General features: G+C 39.7%; 1 protein-coding gene across 4 annotated transcripts in view; it reads left to right on the forward strand.

Annotated features, from left to right (window-relative positions):
- Positions 1–18,493, forward strand: part of LOC108785006 (schwannomin-interacting protein 1) — a 323,306-nt gene that overhangs the window by 287,305 nt on the left and 17,508 nt on the right. For all 4 annotated transcript variants that reach the window (XM_018553973.1, XM_018553974.1, XM_018553975.1 and 1 more), the window contains 3 exons: positions 9,114–9,232; positions 14,259–14,376; positions 16,423–16,620. In XM_018553973.1, coding sequence (XP_018409475.1) covers positions 9,114–9,232; positions 14,259–14,376; positions 16,423–16,620 — 435 coding nt within the window. The remainder of the gene's footprint in view (positions 1–9,113; positions 9,233–14,258; positions 14,377–16,422; positions 16,621–18,493) is intronic.

An 18,493-nucleotide genomic window follows, 5' to 3' on the forward strand; every position in this document is an offset into this window, starting at 1 on the left:
GGGGGCGGGTAGAGGAGGAACCAGGGATGGCAAAATCTTAGCAGATTAAACTTCTGCTGAAATCTGGACTTTACAGAAGCACCTTCTTTTAATTAGTGAACTGCTGCATGTTTTTTTTCTGTGCTTGGTAGCAGATTCCCTATCATAATTTATATGTTTAATAGTGTTTTCTTTTCTTGCTCTTTGTGTAATGGTAAAATATGTGATTACTGAAATAGGAAAGTATTATGCAGTTGTGCTTACTCCCTAATGTAGCTGAAACAAAACAAAAACAAAGCTGTTGTCGTGTTTTCTCCCCTCAGTATTGTGTAGCAGGTTGCAAAAAGCTTATCTATTAAAGTTTAGAGAGGGGCTGATAGTTTGGTAGTCTGTAGAAACAGTCCATCAACATTCCAAGTTTTTCTGTGGGAGGCACTTTAGTTGTCTGCACTTGAATCTGAAATACTTTTCTTTTTAAGGGCAGCATTTATAATGCTAAATTTGCTCTTCTGCTTCCATTACTCATTTATGTATGTTCCCAACTTAAAAACCAATACCAAAATACAAAAATTCCCGTTCTTTTTGTGTGCACCCTCTCTTGTTGCACTTACCAACCATTGCCTTCCCTACAGTTCCAGTAAGGAACAGGAAAAAATAGAATGCTCTGTGTAAGTCACAAATTGGAACTTACCTGGGACAAACGACTCTTTGCCTTCAGGAGTGACAGAGCTTGATGCCTGAGAATCAAAGCACCAGCAATGCCATGCTTCCCATACCCAGAAATGTCAGGTATTACCCATTTACTTGATGCAGCCAAACAATGTAACTGGGAGTGAAGGGACAGTGTGTGTGAGTATTTGGGAATGTTGGCAGTTACATGAACCTCTTACTTTCCCTTGCATTGGCAAAGCAAAGGGTTCACATTAAAGGTATATTAGCGGTCTTGTGAGCAATACAGGGCTGAACTACTTGCCTTTCCCAAAGAAAATGTTGCTACGGATTTACTACAGAGCTGGTTAAAAAATGAAGGCATTTGATTGTGATCTCAGCTGAAGGAACTATTGGCTAATTTTATTACTCTACTTTACAATTTGAGTATAAGTCCACTTAATCGATATGGATTTTCAGGAGTGGTATTGTGAATGAGCATAAAAAAATGTGTATGTTTGTTTAGATTACTTGTTCTGTTGAATGCCCCATGGTTCATCACTTTCATTAGCATCCTTAGTCTGCTTCTTGGTATGAAGTGTAGGTTTTAGGTTTTTATATCATTAGGGCTCATCTAATCATTCAGCAATGCAACCCAAGAGCTCTGAGTGATTTAGTGACTCTAGTGCTAGTGGGCATGGGTCAAGACCTTTGCTCTCTTGCTTGTCTTGACTTGATGTGCAGTTAGTGAACTGGGGGCTTTTGATAATGAAAGACTGTGCAAGATACTTTTGTGCAGTTCTTCATTGTCGAGCGTTGTTTGCCTTTGACAAAAACTGAATGAAACTTTCAAGGTTCACCATTGACAAATGTTAATGAGAAGTGGTTGTCCTAAAGTGAATGAACACCCAAACTGTGGCACATCATATTATAGAGTCAACATTCCTGAACAGTCTGTAGAGATGTACATTTTCATTAAAGGTATGTTCAGTTTGGCATTTGAATTGCATTTATATTGTGTTTTCAGAGAACTACTTTCCGCAAGTTGTCTTTCAGCTCTAAGATTTTGTGATAATTTTGGAATTATGAGAATGACTGTACATTTTGTCATAACTCCGTATATAAAAAAAATGAATTACCCATTGAGCTTTAGAGAAATTATGATGCTTGTAAATAATTGAGAACACAGTATTCGGATGATGTTTCCATAATTCTACATCAAGCCTCTGTACTAAGTGCTTTCTGTTCATTGAGTATTAATTGGCCAACTAATCGGTTATGGAAATAATCATTAGTTGCAACCCTAGTGTACAATCTACTGACAAGATTTTATGTAGACTCTTCCTGACAGCAAGATCCTTCCTAACATCGTACTCCATGTGCATGGGACCTTATGCATACATTATGGGAAGGAAGACTGTGTGAATGGGGCGTTGGATTTTTAAGAGGACCCTGTTCTTTTGTTTTGGTATCCCTTGGCTATATGTCTTACTAATAAAGAATCTGGTTTGCTTGATGACTAAGCATTTAAAACGTTAGCATACTGGCTAAACACCAGTACCAGTAGTAATTGATGTATTGTACTTATGAAATACATGACTAAAGATGTTAACCAGAAACTGACCCTACACATTCTGGTATATTTCACTGTCTGCGTACCTTGAAATCTAAATATAATAGTGCCAAGGATCCAGATGCTGCATTTTGTCTTTATTAGGGAAAGGCACAAAGCATATCAGTAGATAAAGCCTGCATTCCCTGTTGACGTGTGGCAGGTGATAGTTGGAGTATGACAGACTCTGGTTGGTGTGCACAAGGCAGAGATGGATCTGAATGGCAGAAAGTAACAGATGTCTTCACTTGTATGTGAGAAGAACAAACACACAGTGGGCCTAAGTAGGGAGAATCTCACATAGTCTGTGTGTTGAGCTGTCACACAGCATTGACAGGAAGGATAATCAAAGTCTTTAGAGACACATATTCAAGGCAACTGTTGTAGAAAGTGGAGAATGGGCGAACTTGTTATATCTTGGAAGGCTAGATCCTGCTAAAATGAACTGCAGCAAGCAAAGGAAGGATATGACCTTGCATGAAATCTCTTCCCTTAGTTTGGTGGAAACATCTGCAAAGGTAATGGCCCTTCTGATATATTAACAGTACATTTTTTTTTAGTCTTGGTACTATGACAGCAAACCGAAGACTAAGACTACACTCCTAGTCTTTGGTTTACTGTCTACAGAACTAATATCAGTATATGTAATATATTTTAGTTATGAACCCCTCAAACCAAATATGTTATTGTTTTAAGGTTAGGCTTGCATCAAATTATATAAAATGGTCCAGCCAAAAATAATACTGCAGCTCTAGGTGGCTACTGATGTGCTGAATCATCCTCTGACTTCGTATATGGCTTTGTGATTATTACTTCCTCGGCTGTTTTATGAAAAAAACCAAATGTGTTTTCTACCTAAAATGGCAAAACTCTTTGAAGAGGCTCCTTAAAGCTTTTACATTGGCATGCTTTGTTATGTCTTTTCATATGTTTCGCTGTGGTTTCCAAGGATGGTGATTTGAAAAGGAGCAGTTAGGACAACACACATAAATATGCAGCAAACAGCATGGTAGTACATATGGGTCCTATAGAAAGCATTACATTTTTACTTGGTATGCTATGATTAAGGCAGTTTTAAGGCAGAAACATTGCCGGTTTATGGCTGCAAATGAAATAAAGAAGAATAACAGAGAAGTATTGAGTGCCGGCATTCTTTGTCACTTGGTTATTCATTTTTCTTCAATTCCAAACACTACAAAATGCACAGGAACATATGTGGTGTGAACAAGCCCTCATACTTATCAACCATTGCTATCCCAATTGAACAGAGGGAACTATTTCAGAAGGTTGGAATTTATATTTTAGTACTCCAAGAGCGGCGTTTTCAGTTACACACAAGTACCCATCAGATTCAACGCTCGCTGAAATGATCAGACCTGCATTTCTCATAGTCTATAAATGCTGTAAACCGATCATCTGTATGCCAAGTAATTGCCAGTAGCAACATAGCACCATGCTGCTCTTCCTCTCCTCCTAGCTCTTTGATCACCGTCGTGCTCTACAGCTTAATGGGGTTGTAGCTTAAATTCACATGGAACTTTCCACCTCTCCTCCAGTATATCGGGCAGGAATTTGATTATACTGTCATGGAATTTAAAACAAAAATTAAACGAGCATGGCTACAGGCTGAAGAACTGATGATTGGGAGGCTGTAACATTATTTATAGACTTTCAGAAATGTGGATCTGACATTTTTAGTGAGTGCTGAATCTGATGGGTATTTGTGTATAATATAGAGTGGGGCTGTTTTAGTACTATTGTTGTTATCCAGTAATAATCATCAATTTATAAAGATTTTTGCCAGAAATATCTTCTGTAACGTTCCCTCAATCAGGGCGAATCCATTTCTTCAGTAATGGGATACTGAAAGAGCAACTTTCTTAATGGTGGTAGAACTGTTGTTTTTGCTTTGATTTTGTTGCACTTTCCTTGCTACTTTGCCATTTTTTGATGTCTGCTTTTCACCAACTTTTTTTTTCTGCATTATATTTTTCCACTTCAAATGTTTATAAGCTGCATCAAAAATAGAGCCAACAGTGGCCACATGAAAAGCAGCTCTTTTGTTCAGCGTTATTAACAAGCTTCTATATTTATAGTATACATTACATTATAGCTTCAGAGAAACTATTTTAGTATACATAATTCCATGTTTCAATGTTATAATTACAATTCTAGATCTTTGTATCTGCAGTCTGCCATCTTCTTTAACCACAGCACATTTTGAACCAGACTGGGGAAGTGGCCGATCTTTTAAAGTGGATTGTAGTGAGTTAAATAGAAGTGCAAGCCTTAGTGATTAGAAAGCCCGAGCACAAGAGCTTTCACCGCACACGGATTACATTATTGCAGGGAAATAGACCACGTGTAGTCACTTGAAAATGGCTAAGAAGCTTATTCTTTGCAGGACGCCTGTGTGTTCACTGATACATGTGGATTTTTTTTTATTTAATCAGGGCTTAATTTCTTTTATAAAAAAATGTTTCACTTGCTGGCTTCATTCAAGGTGTTTTATTCTGGAGATTTGTTCCTTTCAGAAAATATGGCAGACAAGTTGTTACAGATTATGGTCCATAGGATGTGGATAATCTTCTTACACCAGATTAGATCCCCCCATCCCTTTAATTGCATGAAGTGACTTATGCCATGTACTTGTGTATGTCAAGATGTGTAAAAAAAACCTGGAGTCAGACGAGGATAATTCTTGGAATACAGGAAAAGCTTGATTTCATTTTCGACCTATTGTTTTGGCGACGATGATCAGTCATATGGTATATTCCTTGGCTTACTATTTAATACCTTTTCCCTAAATAATGCCTAAATATTGTAATATTTTTGTGCTTGGTTGGGAATACTGATTCTTGACATTGTTGGAAGCTTACCAAATTACTATGTAAAGTGTCACGCCAGGTAAAAATAAAAAATGATTTTATTATAAACCCATTCGCAATATGGTTCTTTATTTTTCCCTAAAGCTGGGTATACATGGAGCAGATTTCAGCCAATTCTTGATGAACTGGTCAATATTCGCTCAGTTGGTGGCCATCTCTGCCAGCTCCTGTCTGCATCTGATTGCATGCAGGTGCTGCTTGGCCAACAATTGTCAGTCACTGTTCAGGTATTTTGACAGTCGGTGGGGCCAACTGTCAAAATACAATAGCTGCAGAGCAATATTTCACCATCCATGCTGTTTAGCATCAATAGAGGAATATGTTAGATTTGGTTTTGTTCAGCCCAAAAGCTGAACAAAGATACATTTAACAGTGTATATACCCAGCTTAAAGCGCAGACACTTTTTCTGTGGAGATTTTTTAGAACGAGTGGAGAGGGATTGCAACACCGGTCAGGTTTTTATTGCTGTCTGTGTCCCCGTTAGGGAAGTTAACCTACTATATTTGTCCTGGTGACCATTATCACTGAAAGTGAAAGAAAATCCCAAATTTGAAATGGTCACCAGAACAGGAATAGATAGGAAATCTTCCAATGGGGATGCTAGTTCTGGTGACCCCGCTGACTTCAGGGATTTCCCTCTCTTTGGGGGGATTTATTCTCATGTTCTGTTGTGGCTATCGGACAGGAAGTGAAAGGTAATCTCCCCAAATGGACATAGATAGCAAACAAAAACCTTGCAGGGTTTAAAAATAATAAAGTCCTGGCTTAATTTCTACTTCAAGTTATTATATATAAGTTACCTGACTCTGTGGTTTTACTGCTTACCACCTCTAATAATATCCTATATAATAATGATGCATATAAAAAGCAGGAGGCTTTTTGGAGGCTTTGTAAAGTGCACATTCGCTGTAATTTTTCAAGAGCTGTTTAGTTGTAATTGTTTACGAGCGTGTGTTCTGTTGCCTTGGAAACACTGGACATGCGTTACTGTTGGCAGCGATGCTAGAGCCGCACAGTGTGATTATCTGAGGGGGGATTTTGATCACATGACTATGTTAAAAATACTGTTAAAAATGATTAGGAATGCACCGATATCGTTTTTTCGGTATCGAGTACCGATATTTATATTTCAGTACTCGCAGGTACTGATACCGGTACTTCTGCTACCATGGAGCCAGCTTCCCGGGCAAGCTGATTGGCTGGGAGACTGGCTTCCCTGCCAATCAGCATCGAGCCGGGTTTCCAGCCAATTAGGAAGCCGTGAGTCATTACCGGTCACCCGGCTTACTGATTGGCAAGAAAGTCGGTTCCATGCTGATTGGCTGGGAAGCTGACTTGGCTCGGCCAATTAGCAACGATCCAGCCAAACAGCATGTGGCCAGCTTCCCTCCATGCTGTTTGGCCGGCTTGATGCTGATTGGCTGTGAAGCCGGCTTCCCCACCAATCAACATAGAGCCGGCCAAACAGCATGCAGCCGGCTTCCCGGCCAACCAGAAAGCCGGGCGACCATGTTCCCTCACGGCACTGTCGGTCAGAGAAAATCTCCCTCTGACCGGAACTTATGGTAACGGGGAAGGTAACGGAGCATTTGGGTGAGTACTCGTTATCGGCATCGTGCATCCCTAAAAATGATAACAAATATAGCAGAAACTAGAAACCGAACTAAGTGGCAGTGGCCTTTTTTTTCTACTTAAAGTGGTACTAAACTCTCCTCCCCTTGCTTTATCACTGGTGCCGACTTCTTAAGCCGGTCTTCTTCCGTGTTCAGGATCTTTAGCAAACTCGATTGGTCAGCCTCGTATGATGCAACTACTGTGCATGCGCATGGGAGTTTGTTCCTTCGGGCACCGAGGTGAGCTGAGAATGTACATGCTGCATGTACAGCTCCGTATACATTCTAAAGAGTGCAAACAGGCAGGTACATTTGTTCAATTGCAGAAGAGACATGGAGGGAAATTTATCAAAACTGGAGCAGACAAAATCTGGAGCAGCTGTTCACGGCAACCAATCAGCTTCTCTCTCTCATCTTCAAATCTTAACTGAACAAACTAAAGAATGAATCTGATTGGTTGCCCTGAGCAACTGCTCCAGATTTTGTCTGCTCCAGTTTTTGATAAATTCATCTCATAGTGTTTCTCTTCTGCAATAAAAAGCCTGTTGTCTGCTCTTTTTTCAATTTAGTTCTGCAGTAGGGCTTTACTATTACTTTAAAATGTATCTCTAAGCCAAAACAGTTTTTCTTTAGTTTTGGATAGTGTATAGAATGGTTAGAGCCCCTGTCAGTTTTTCCTCCTGTCTGTTCCTTTTGGGGAGGTTTTCCCATATGTTCTATCCTGGAGACACAACAGGAAGCGGGTTTTAATCTCTACCAAGTGAAGAGAAATCTCCTCTTAGCTGTCACTAGAACAAGTGGTCCCATTGGAAGATTTCTCCTCACCTGTTGTTGTTTAGTGACAGTCATTCATTGATCATTACTTACAGTGCAGTGAGAATGGTTACAGGACAAGTAGAGAGGATGAATCTCCCCAGCAGGGACACGGCTAGCAATGGTAAGAGCTGCTTTGCCTAATGCTTCTATGCTTATCATATATTTTACTTTCTGGTATTCTGTGCTCTTGCACCCAGGTTTGATAGAATCCTGGCATGCAGGCACCTTTTCATTATATAGCAATCCCTACAGAACATGTTACATCTCATGTGTAACATATGTAGAAAATGTCAGCTGAAGTGCTGTCTGTAGATAATATTTTCAACTTTCCTAATGCACATCAGAAATTGAAAGCAACCATCTACCACCCATGGTCCGCATCTCTGCTTTTCCTTGTTTGTTTTGTATGGTTACTGCAGATGTCAATGCGATGCACAGGCATGGACAAATGAAATATGGAATTCAGGAGCCAGTCTGTTAAATGCAGATGACAGCTCCATTAACAGCAACTAGAGAAAACCTAAAAATTTAGGTGCCAGCTGTAAATTTTTAAGAGCACTGGCTACCTGTTTTCTGGGACTTGTCCATTCCTGGTTATCGATCAAGCATAAAGTCTTCATGTGCAAAACATGTTTGTTTTTTTTAGAGATGGTCAAGACATGCCTTAGACAAAAATATAATATTATGGTAAAGTGTATTTATAGCCAGAACGTTTTGTTTTGTATAGACAACAGGAAATTAGAAGAAATCTCCAAAAGTGAAGGGAGTTCCCCTCTCAGACAGAACAGATATCCCCATTAGAACATTTCCTCTAACTTCATGTTTTAAGGACTACATAAATGTTGGATCCTCTTACTCTGTTTGTTGGCAACAATGATCACAAGAACAAATAGAAGGCTAAATGTCTCCATACAGAAAAAAATAAACTTGACAAAGGGCTTCAAACCAAAAACAAGAACGTTTTGGTCCAGGAGATATTAGTTATTAAATATTGGTTGTTACATTGTTATCACTTTTTTTGGTTACATTTTGTTTCCCAATATAGCTTTGTGTTTGCTTAGATTTTGTTACAAACTGTTACATTAATATCGATCCAGAGGAAAGAAAGTAAACCATATCATCAAATGGACCTCCTGTGCCTCTCTTTTTAGGCTCCATTCACACTGGGATATCTGGGACTCTTGTGGCAAGAACCTACGGATTCTTGCAGCAGGAGTCCCAGGTGTCCCCGTTCAGATGCGGCTGCTGTACACATTAAAGTACATGACAGGGTGAGAGGGACGGCATCTGTCATTGGCAGTCCACATGTAAACATATACGGTACGATTACATGCGGTTTGGGATAGATGTCTGCCGCTGGACACAGGATAAATGCATTCAGCGACAATGTAATCACCATGGCAAACAATCAGATATGAGGTGTTGATGGATGTATAGACATAGCTATTTTAAATATGTATAAACCTAACGATGATCTAAAGTGTTGCTCACCTAGAAACATAAAATATAGTCAGATCGGAGTGTCTCATCTCATATTTTAATTATTGATATTTTAGGCTCAGAAGAATGAAAGAGAATCTATCAGGCAAAAACTGGCACTTGGGAGTTTTTTCGATGATGGCCCTGGCATCTACACCAGTTGTAGCAAAAGCGGGAAGCCAAGTCTGTCTTCCAGGTAAGTGCTATTGTCTCAACATCATCTTAATATTATGCGGTATGTTGGCCAGTGTAGACCAGAGTTTTATGTAATTAGAAGGTTAAAAACACAGGTTTGAGGGGTGCCTCTATACTTGCAAATAGGAGCAGAGATTAAATATGAACAAAAAGGTGTGTGCACCAGCATGCATAAAACACTACCATGATTGTATAAGAAATAACACTGCTTCCCTTACTTTGGCCAATAAACTTCCTGCTGGTCATTCTCCTGCTAGACTGAAAAATGCATCACGTGCCAGAGGTTGCTGACCCCCGTGCTTTGCATGTTTTTGGGACAGGTATAGATCAATGTATGGTACAGCATACGTTACAGCATACAAGAGGATGTTGGATCGACCTCTGCTATTTCCAGAAGAATTTAATAACACTCTTACTCTCCCTAATTGGATTAAAATGAAATCTCTGGGAATTCATAGGAGCTGTGAATTAAAAGAGAGATAATTTTGACTTTTAGCCCCATTGGGATATTACTTATGCCGAAGTGTATTTTCTAATGGAGTTTAAAGTGGGATTTTTATTTCAATTTGATTAGTCGATGAGAGGTTACAAAGTGTTATTTCTGAAAGATTGCTGTTATCCCACTTTACTACTCGGTATAAGTGGAGGCATGAAAGAAAACCTCTAATTACCTGAGTGGTGATTATTAGTATTATTATTATTGAACCTGTGATTATTATGATTAATGGTTTATGTTGAACATATATGCAAAGCTATATACACAAATAGAGCTAAGTATTACAGGTAACTAAAATGTTTTCTGTGACAAATATGTACATTTCTATAGCAAAAGCTATGGAGCAGTAACAAGATTCAATACTTTGAATCAACCCAGAACACTACTATTGGTGGTTTCGGAAGTATAGGTATCGGCAACATTGTTCTGAATGATATCTGTATAATTGAAGGTGTAAACCAATAAACATTGAATAGTTCTGTCCATAAAGGGGCATAGTTTTTGTAAAAACGGCAAAAAAAAATATTTGCTGCATATTGTTGCCAAACACACTGCCAACAGTGCCAATGATACAATACAGGTTTTACAGGTTTCACTGGAAACATAACAATTATAAGTTTTTAACATATACTTATTATAGAAATGTATATAGTGCCCACAATTTACATAGTCCTTTTAAATGCTGTACATTCAGTCTCTGCCCATAAGGAGCTTACAGTCTAAGGTCCCTATGTCAAATGCATACGTTCATGCATACATACTGTACATACTAGGGCTTATTTGGACAGCAGCCAGTTAACCATGTCCTTGGAGTGTGGGAGGAAACCAGCCTACCTGGAAGAAGCCCTTGCAAGCTCAAGGAGAACATGCAAACTCCATGTAGATATTGTTCTGACCAGGATTTGAACCAGGGACCCCCAGTGCTGCAAGGCAGAAGTATAACCAGTAAGCCACTGTGCTGCCAAATATTAATGATCACGTATCCTCATAAAATGTTGCCTGTTTCCAGTCCCCAGAATGTGGAATACCTATAAGCACTCGTTCACACGTCGAGCGTAGAACGCGCTACAAAAACGCTCAAAAATCTAAATCCCATTGTATTAAATGGTCTCGTTCCCACCTTGGCGTATTTCCGCCCGTCCCTAACACGCTACAAAACGGCCCACGCCTGAAAAGGTACATGTACTACTTTGGGCCGTTTTGTTGCGCGTTTCCATTGGGATACAGCTAAGTAGCCTTCGGAAACTCGAATCGCGGTAAAAAAAAACGCGCGACGGTCGCGCGACAGACGCGCATATGCAATACGCCTAGGTGTGAACGAGACCTAAGACCTTAACTATGAAAGTGCACCAGGAGAAAACCATCTTTATGCCTATCTTGATCATAGAGAGTTATGCCTTTGTTTCTATGTACTGCAAATGGAGAATATGCTCGGTTATTCTTATACTCTGAAGCTGTTAGATATGTGAAAGGAACCCTCAAGAAGCTTGAAAAGCATACAGGTTGCAAATCCTACTCTCAGTATTTCCTCCAATTATAACTGCAGACCACCAAGCCATTTGTATGTAATCTGTGAACCTCTTTTGCTTCACTGTTTGTAATTCTGGAGGGTATTCCCCCACCTAACTATTGTAGGCTGTTTGCTGTCTTGAACATAAAAAAAGCCTGATGTAATAATTTCAGAACGAAGATGTTTCTCACAGCCACCAATGAAAACATAACCGTCTTTGAAAGTTTCAATCTGATTGTGAAATGCTAAGAGGAAACAAAGGATGTTGCAGAGCACAGGCTTCAGAAAGCAAACCCATCAACCCTATGTGAGAAGCTCTCTGGAATCTGGTTGCCATAGATTACATAGAACTCCTAGTCATTCAAATTGATGGACATGCTGACTTTAATACAGTCGCTGTATTTTCTGGATAGAATTAGCAGGTCACCGATTGATTTCACTCGCTGCCCACACTGCCAGCAGTCCCTTTTAGATTTGGGTTTGGAAGTGGTGCAATCTGCCATTTATTTGCAGTTTCAGGATAAGGTATTTTTTATGAACGGAGTACAAAGCTTATCTTGCATACATCACCGGTACATTAAGTCCCACATTGTGTTTTTGAATTTTTCATATATTCCTCTAATATTAACTACAACAGCGCAGTGCAGCTGCTCACGTAGATGTCAAATAGAATCAAAAAATGAGCTTGGCAGCTGTCCGTGTTACAAAAGCCCACATTGTATTGGCTAACAGCCAGAGACGGTTATTTACTATAGAAAGGGAAATGTGGAATATTTTCTAAGTATAATGTGTAGTTTGGTAAATGTAATTAGGGAGCATTCATTTTTTTCCTCTCATTAATTTGTTGTGTATATTGTTAGTTGTATAACTACCATACAAGCCAGTGAACTGTCACATGACAAATTTTGTGGAAGGTGAAAAATCAAAGCCTAAAATTAGCATGCTGCCAAAAATATACAGAATTATATTTTCTGCACTTGTTAACGAGCTTTGAAAGGTCCTGCACTGAAGGCTTCTAGCTTCTAGAAGCAGATGTGTAGATTTGCTAATATCACACTAGCTTTGAGTATATTCTAAATCTAAGTGGCTGATTTATAAATCACAGGCAATACTGGTGCTTTAAAAAAATAGATACTCTAGCATGTTTAGAAAGTACAGAATTTTGCTTTACAAATGTGCTCTGCGCTGTGCTTGCTTCGGGACTCTAGCACACCAACAATGTTGTAGTCCAAAAAGGTAATTTATTGGAACGTCATGTCACCAACACTAGTGTTTTCAGGGCCACGCAGAATCCCCTTGATCAGGCTCAGCAATGACCTGATGAGCAATGTCATTGCTGAGCCTGATGAAGGGGATCCTGCGTGGCCACAAAAGCGCTAGTATTGGTGACATGATGTTCCAATAAATGGCCTTTATGGACTACAATATTGTTGGTGTGCTGGTGACATCTATCCATTTTGTACTGACTGGCAGCCCCATCTGCGAGCAAATCACCCCCCATCCAATTTTGTTTATTTATTTTTTCCTGTAAGGAGTGCGATAAGGTATCTTTTTCGCTTCGGGACTCTGATGCAAGTGAGGCCCCATTAATTTTAAGAGGAAAAAAAAGTATTGGGAGAGGATACAGGTACTATCAAAGTCATGTGACTGGTTTCTCCTTCTACAAAAAGGAGGACGTCACCAGCACTCAAACATTGATAATAACAGCAATTAGATGCTCATTTATTGACAGATACTGTCTCTCATTGGCAAACGCTTTCGGTGCCACACAGGGTCCCCTTAGTCAGGCTCAGAGATGGTTTCTCCTTCTATCCCAGATTGGTCTTGCAGCGTTATGCGGAGAACACTCTGTAGGACACTGCAGGACCTGTGCTCTACATTTTATGAATCAAACAAAAAAAATTCAAGCATGGTGTGGAGTTTTCACTGCTATGTCCTCGGAGAACAGCATCTGCAGTATGTTATAAATAGAGTCCTTGGAGCATGATTTACTGAAAGGATCATTTTTCTTTTACAAATGCTTTATTGGGTTTTCATAGAAACAAGACATACAGAAAAGTTTATAAAAGACCAGCATAAAACATATATAGCGATATTCACCACCACCTCCCTCCCCCCACACCCCTGCAGGAGCCGCTGGTAAACTTTGGGTTCTCCTACCTGTTATGAAGTTACCTGCCCTGTCCAGATCCAGCAATTCTGACAACTTCTGGTAATGATCAGGCTCAAGTTTCAGGGGCTTTTTACAATTTATTGCTGAATAAAAATAAGGTTTAACCTCTTGCCGTCCGCCCGTTGTAAAAAAACGGACGGACGGCACTGCAGCATTGGCGGGTTGCCGTCTCCAGACGCCATTTTTTTTCTGCTCGCGCGCGCCCCCTAGCGGGCACGCACCGGCAGAAAAGACCCGACCATTGCACACACCCGTTACCGGGTGTTTCACATATGGGCGATCAGCGGCTCCATAGGGTAATTGGGTAATAATAAATGTTTTATCATTTAATATAGGGGAAACTTTTTTTTTTGAATTCAGTAATTTTTCCTTAATATAGTAAAAAAATAAAAACCCCAGTGGTGAATAAATACCACCAAAAGAAAGCTCTATCTGTCCCCAAAAAAGGGTATAAAATTCATTTCAGTACAGCGCTGCATGACGGAATAAATGTCAGTCAAAGTACCGCAGCGCTGAATACTGAAAAATGGCCTGGATGGGAAGGGGGTTTAACACCACGGATGTCAACTGGTTAATAAACTATTAGGCTTTTTTGATAAGTTAGTGCACGTCTAGTAACCCATGTCAGCTATTCAGAATGAGTGAACTGATGGATTGTGATAGGTTGCTCTGGGTGCTGCACTTTGTTCCTTATAATATTTTATTAAATATGGCCTAGAACTACACATGTATTATCTGCCATATTATGCACTTAAAATTAGTTGCAACTGCCATGTGCCCTGGAAAGAAATATTTGTTCTGAATGTTATTAATCAATGTAATTAATGGTTCACTTTTTCATTTTGCAGGCTCCAAAGTGGGATGAACTTGCAGATCTGTTTTGTAAATGATAGTGGGAGTGATAAGGACAGTGATGCTGATGACAGCAAAACTGAAACAAGCCTGGACACTCCATTATCTCCAATGGTGAGTTGAAGTCCATAATCTCCAGACAAGTATCTTTTCATTGTATATGTATGATGATCGTTCAGGGATTGGTAGAAAAGGGCATCTTAAAAAACACATTGTTTACCTAGTTACTTAGTCTGCTGCTTTGGTCACTACCATGATTCATCTGATCATGCCAAAAGTGTAAGCAAAAAGTATAAGGGCAGTACAGTTCATTGTATTGTTAAGATGCAAGACTGGCCATAGGCATGTTTATATGAAGATGTCTTTCTGAGAACAGTGAGTAGTGAGACCCAGTATGTGCCCATCCTCCGAACCACCACACTGCAGCTTGTAACTTGGCGAAGGCATTGTAGCAGTTAGGCATTTCCTTCCCTTTTCTATATGCGAGCCTTCCTAAAAAATAAAGTCACTGGAGTGGAGAGACTATTGAATTGATCATTATTGCAACATGGTGTACAATTTTCATCCTTCTAGCTATGATACCTAATCATATATTTTATGATAGATAGTCAAGAGAGAGCCAGTCCTAGTAGAAATATATCGGCGATGGTAAAGGGTTGGAGGAGCACACAAACAAATGGCCCTAACCATGCTAGCCTTTCTTAAAGGGTTAATATAGGCAAGGCACAACCCAAATTTACCACAATACCCCCTTTACCACAATACCCCCACCCATCTCCTTCTAGATCATGTCACATCATTTGTTTTTTTAGTGGTCCTCTAGTGAAACAACTCCCTGTGATCACCGGTCTTGTAAAATTCTTAACGGCCAACTGCTGGAAGGAGGAATGTGCTGGGAACCTTAGATAAGTTACTGTTAATGGAGGCATGTCCCCCAGAACTTCATTTCCCAAGAGCCCTTTCAGTACACAGTGTGAGAGCAGGCTCGGGAGTTTAGGCAGCAGCATTATCATCTCAGTGATGGTAAATAGTTACATAGTATTTGAGGTTGAATAAAGACATAAGTCTATCAAGTCCAACCTATTGCGTGACTGACTTTTCTTTCAGTTTTGGGTTATAAGGGTGACTTCCTGGCATGTCCATCGTACATATGTCAAACAAATATGTAAAATTAGCTGATATCAGATTATCTGTCTACATTTTGGGAGAAACCATTACAAGTGATTTATAAACAGGTCTCTACCTATTCGCGCAGAAACAATTGCACAAGCGACTGGTATCACAAACGGGACAATGTTTATTCCAGTAGTCAAAGCATGCTGTAAACAAACACAGGCTCCTCCAACTCTAACATGTTTCACCAAATGGCTTATTCACAGAGAGGTCTCTACCTATACCTATATAACTTGAATTTTTCTGTGTAGCTATAAAATAAAACTAGCATAAGCATGCCCATCTGTTGAACAGTGTGGAATTTAGAAGTCCCAGTAGTACAAAAACCTGTCTATTGATATGATATTAGTACAATGAATGGCAGTATGGAGTATATGATATAGACTCGAGCATAGTGTTCAGAGCAGAGTTGTGTATGTAACATACTGCACAACATACAGAATGGGGCAGTATAGAGAATATCACATACAGCAGTGTTCGGACAGAACTGCCCACTATTCACCCCAATACACTCAGCACTCCCTAACAGCCTTTTCACAAACACCCATCTTATATCAGAGCCACCTCAGAGCTTCCAGTAGTGAGTTGGCAGGCTAGCACTTGTTAGGACTTCGCAGCAGGAGAAGGAGAGGTTTTAACTTGGCTCCACTGGGATTGGCATTAAATTAAGAATAACACCTATTCTTGGAGGCACTAAAATATTGATTAGCCCGCACATTAGTAGTAGTGTGCCCTCCTTACCATTTTCTCTTGACTGTAATGCCTTTCTTATACTGTAAAGCTTACCTATCCCTCATAGATCACCAGCTACTCCCGGTCCATTTAATCACAGATTTCCATGTGATGCAGAATATTCTGTCCAGTTCCCTGTATAATGCAAATGCCAAGAGACTGCTTCCAGATACAGTAGGCAGTGAAATGGAGGATGTTCTCTTCTTTCCCAGATTTCATGTGTCTGAAGAAAGCATTACTTGTTTTCCCCTTTAGAGCAAGCAGAGTTCTTCATACTCAGACCGGGACACTACTGAGGAGGAGTCAGAATCTTTTGAAGACATGGATTTTATCTCCAGGCAGAAGAAACTGCAAGCAGAAGCAAAGATGGCTCTGGCTATGGTAAAACCAATGGCCAAGATGCAAGTGGAGGTAGAGAAACAAAACAGGAAAAAGTCTCCTGTTGCTGATCTAGTAAGTAAGATCTATGTATAATATCTACAGCTAATCTTTTAAAATGTTTGTATTTTTGCAAAATGTATATCAGTGCCCTTCTCATAAACAGTGGTAAAGGAGGAGTATTGGGAGAGTAAAATATAGTCTTCCCAAAGAGTTGAGCTATCGTGTAACCACTGTTAAGGGCCGGCCTTAGGCCTTTAGGCGCCCTGTGCGGGAAAGCTTTACAAGCGCCCCTCAGTGACCACACCCTTCAGTGGCCACACCCATTTCCCCCAATATCCGCACCATTTAAAGACTCCTATTTTGTTAAGTAAAACAGTAGAAAGGCATCATGGCACACTCACAAAACCAGCAAACGAAGTAACCTGCACCCAATTTGATATCTTCTGCCCCCATGTGCTCCAAGATGGAGACTCTCATAGTTTAGAGTTAGGACCGCACTATAAGAGGTGCCTTGGCGCGGCAGTGCGGCTTACACATCCTCGGCTGAAGACGTGTATCCAAACCTCTGTCATTATCCTTAGTGGTGAGACATGTTGTTTTACATGCTGGTTTTGTGAGTGTGCCATGATGCCTTTCTACTGTTTTACTGTCCAAAGCCCATTTCGTGTGCACCTTACTGTATAACTGGTAACAAATTGTTGAGTGCGTTTGTCGTTTGTTTTGTTTGTCCTATTTTGTTAAGCCGCAAAGAAACATTGAAAAGTATGATAAAAATAAAACTTTTATTTAAAGGTATTAAACTTGTAGCCACAATAGAAGTATTCTTATCAAATAAAACAACAGAAGGCAAATAATAAATGTCAAGCTAAAATAGAGTCTATAAAAATAAAGTGTCAGGTTGTCATGCTGACCCCTTTTTTCAAGTCAGTATATCTAGAAAAGTAAAAATAGAAAACAGAACACAAAACACAGACTACATGTAAAATTAATGAATTACTATATGTCCGAATATACAAAAAATGTATTCCGGCACATAATAATAAATGGTTTGAGAATGTGCGGTGGCGATGTTGGACACCGGCGTGTTTTCTGAATGCTTGCCACCATCTTGGAGGCGGGAGCATGACGTCATGCATGCGTGGCGTCAGGTGACATCACATGCCGATATTTGCCCCACCATCTTGGTGTATACCTAGATATACACCAAGATGACGGCGGCCAACACGTGCGGTGTTATATGACGTCATGCGCCCTGCCTCCAGAATACGCCAATGGCTGAATCCAAAATCGCATAAAATTTGTTTTGTTTGATGAAACGAATGAAACGTTTTTAGTTTTCGCTCATTTCATCTGAAATTAATTTTTAGGCTTCGCACATGTCTAATAATACAGGTGAAACTCGAATAATTCGAATATCGTGCAAAAGTAATTGCAGTAAGTGCTGCAAAATGGGCCCAAACCAAGTACTGAGTACATATGCATGCTTGTACTTTTCAGAGGTCCGATATTGTTCTATGTACAATCCTTGTTTTATTGATTGCATGTAATAATCTACTTTTTTGAGGTTGTGGATTTGGGGTTCTTGGGGTTTTCATGAGCTGTAAGCCATAATCATCACAATTATGACAAATCACGGCTTGAATTATCTTGCTTTGCATGTAATGAGTCTATCTCATATATTAGTTTCACCTTTTAAGTTGCATTAGTGAAATAAATGAACTTTGCACGATATTCTAATTATTCGAGTTTCACCTGTATGTGTGTGTGTGAGGGGGAGGAACGGGGGGGAGGGGGGTAGTTTTCACTTTTTAAAAATAATAACATTTTGTTTTTAAATAATGTTTTTTGTAGTGAGTGCTTCTCCCCATTGAGGAAATCTTGAATGAACAGGCTGTGATGTAAATCACAGCCTGTTCATTCATAACTGGGGACACATAGTACTATG

The sequence above is a fragment of the Nanorana parkeri genome, unplaced genomic scaffold (genome assembly GCF_000935625.1).
Source record: "Nanorana parkeri isolate BGI_ZX_2015 unplaced genomic scaffold, ASM93562v1 scaffold136, whole genome shotgun sequence".
Lineage (NCBI taxonomy): Eukaryota > Metazoa > Chordata > Amphibia > Anura > Dicroglossidae > Nanorana > Nanorana parkeri.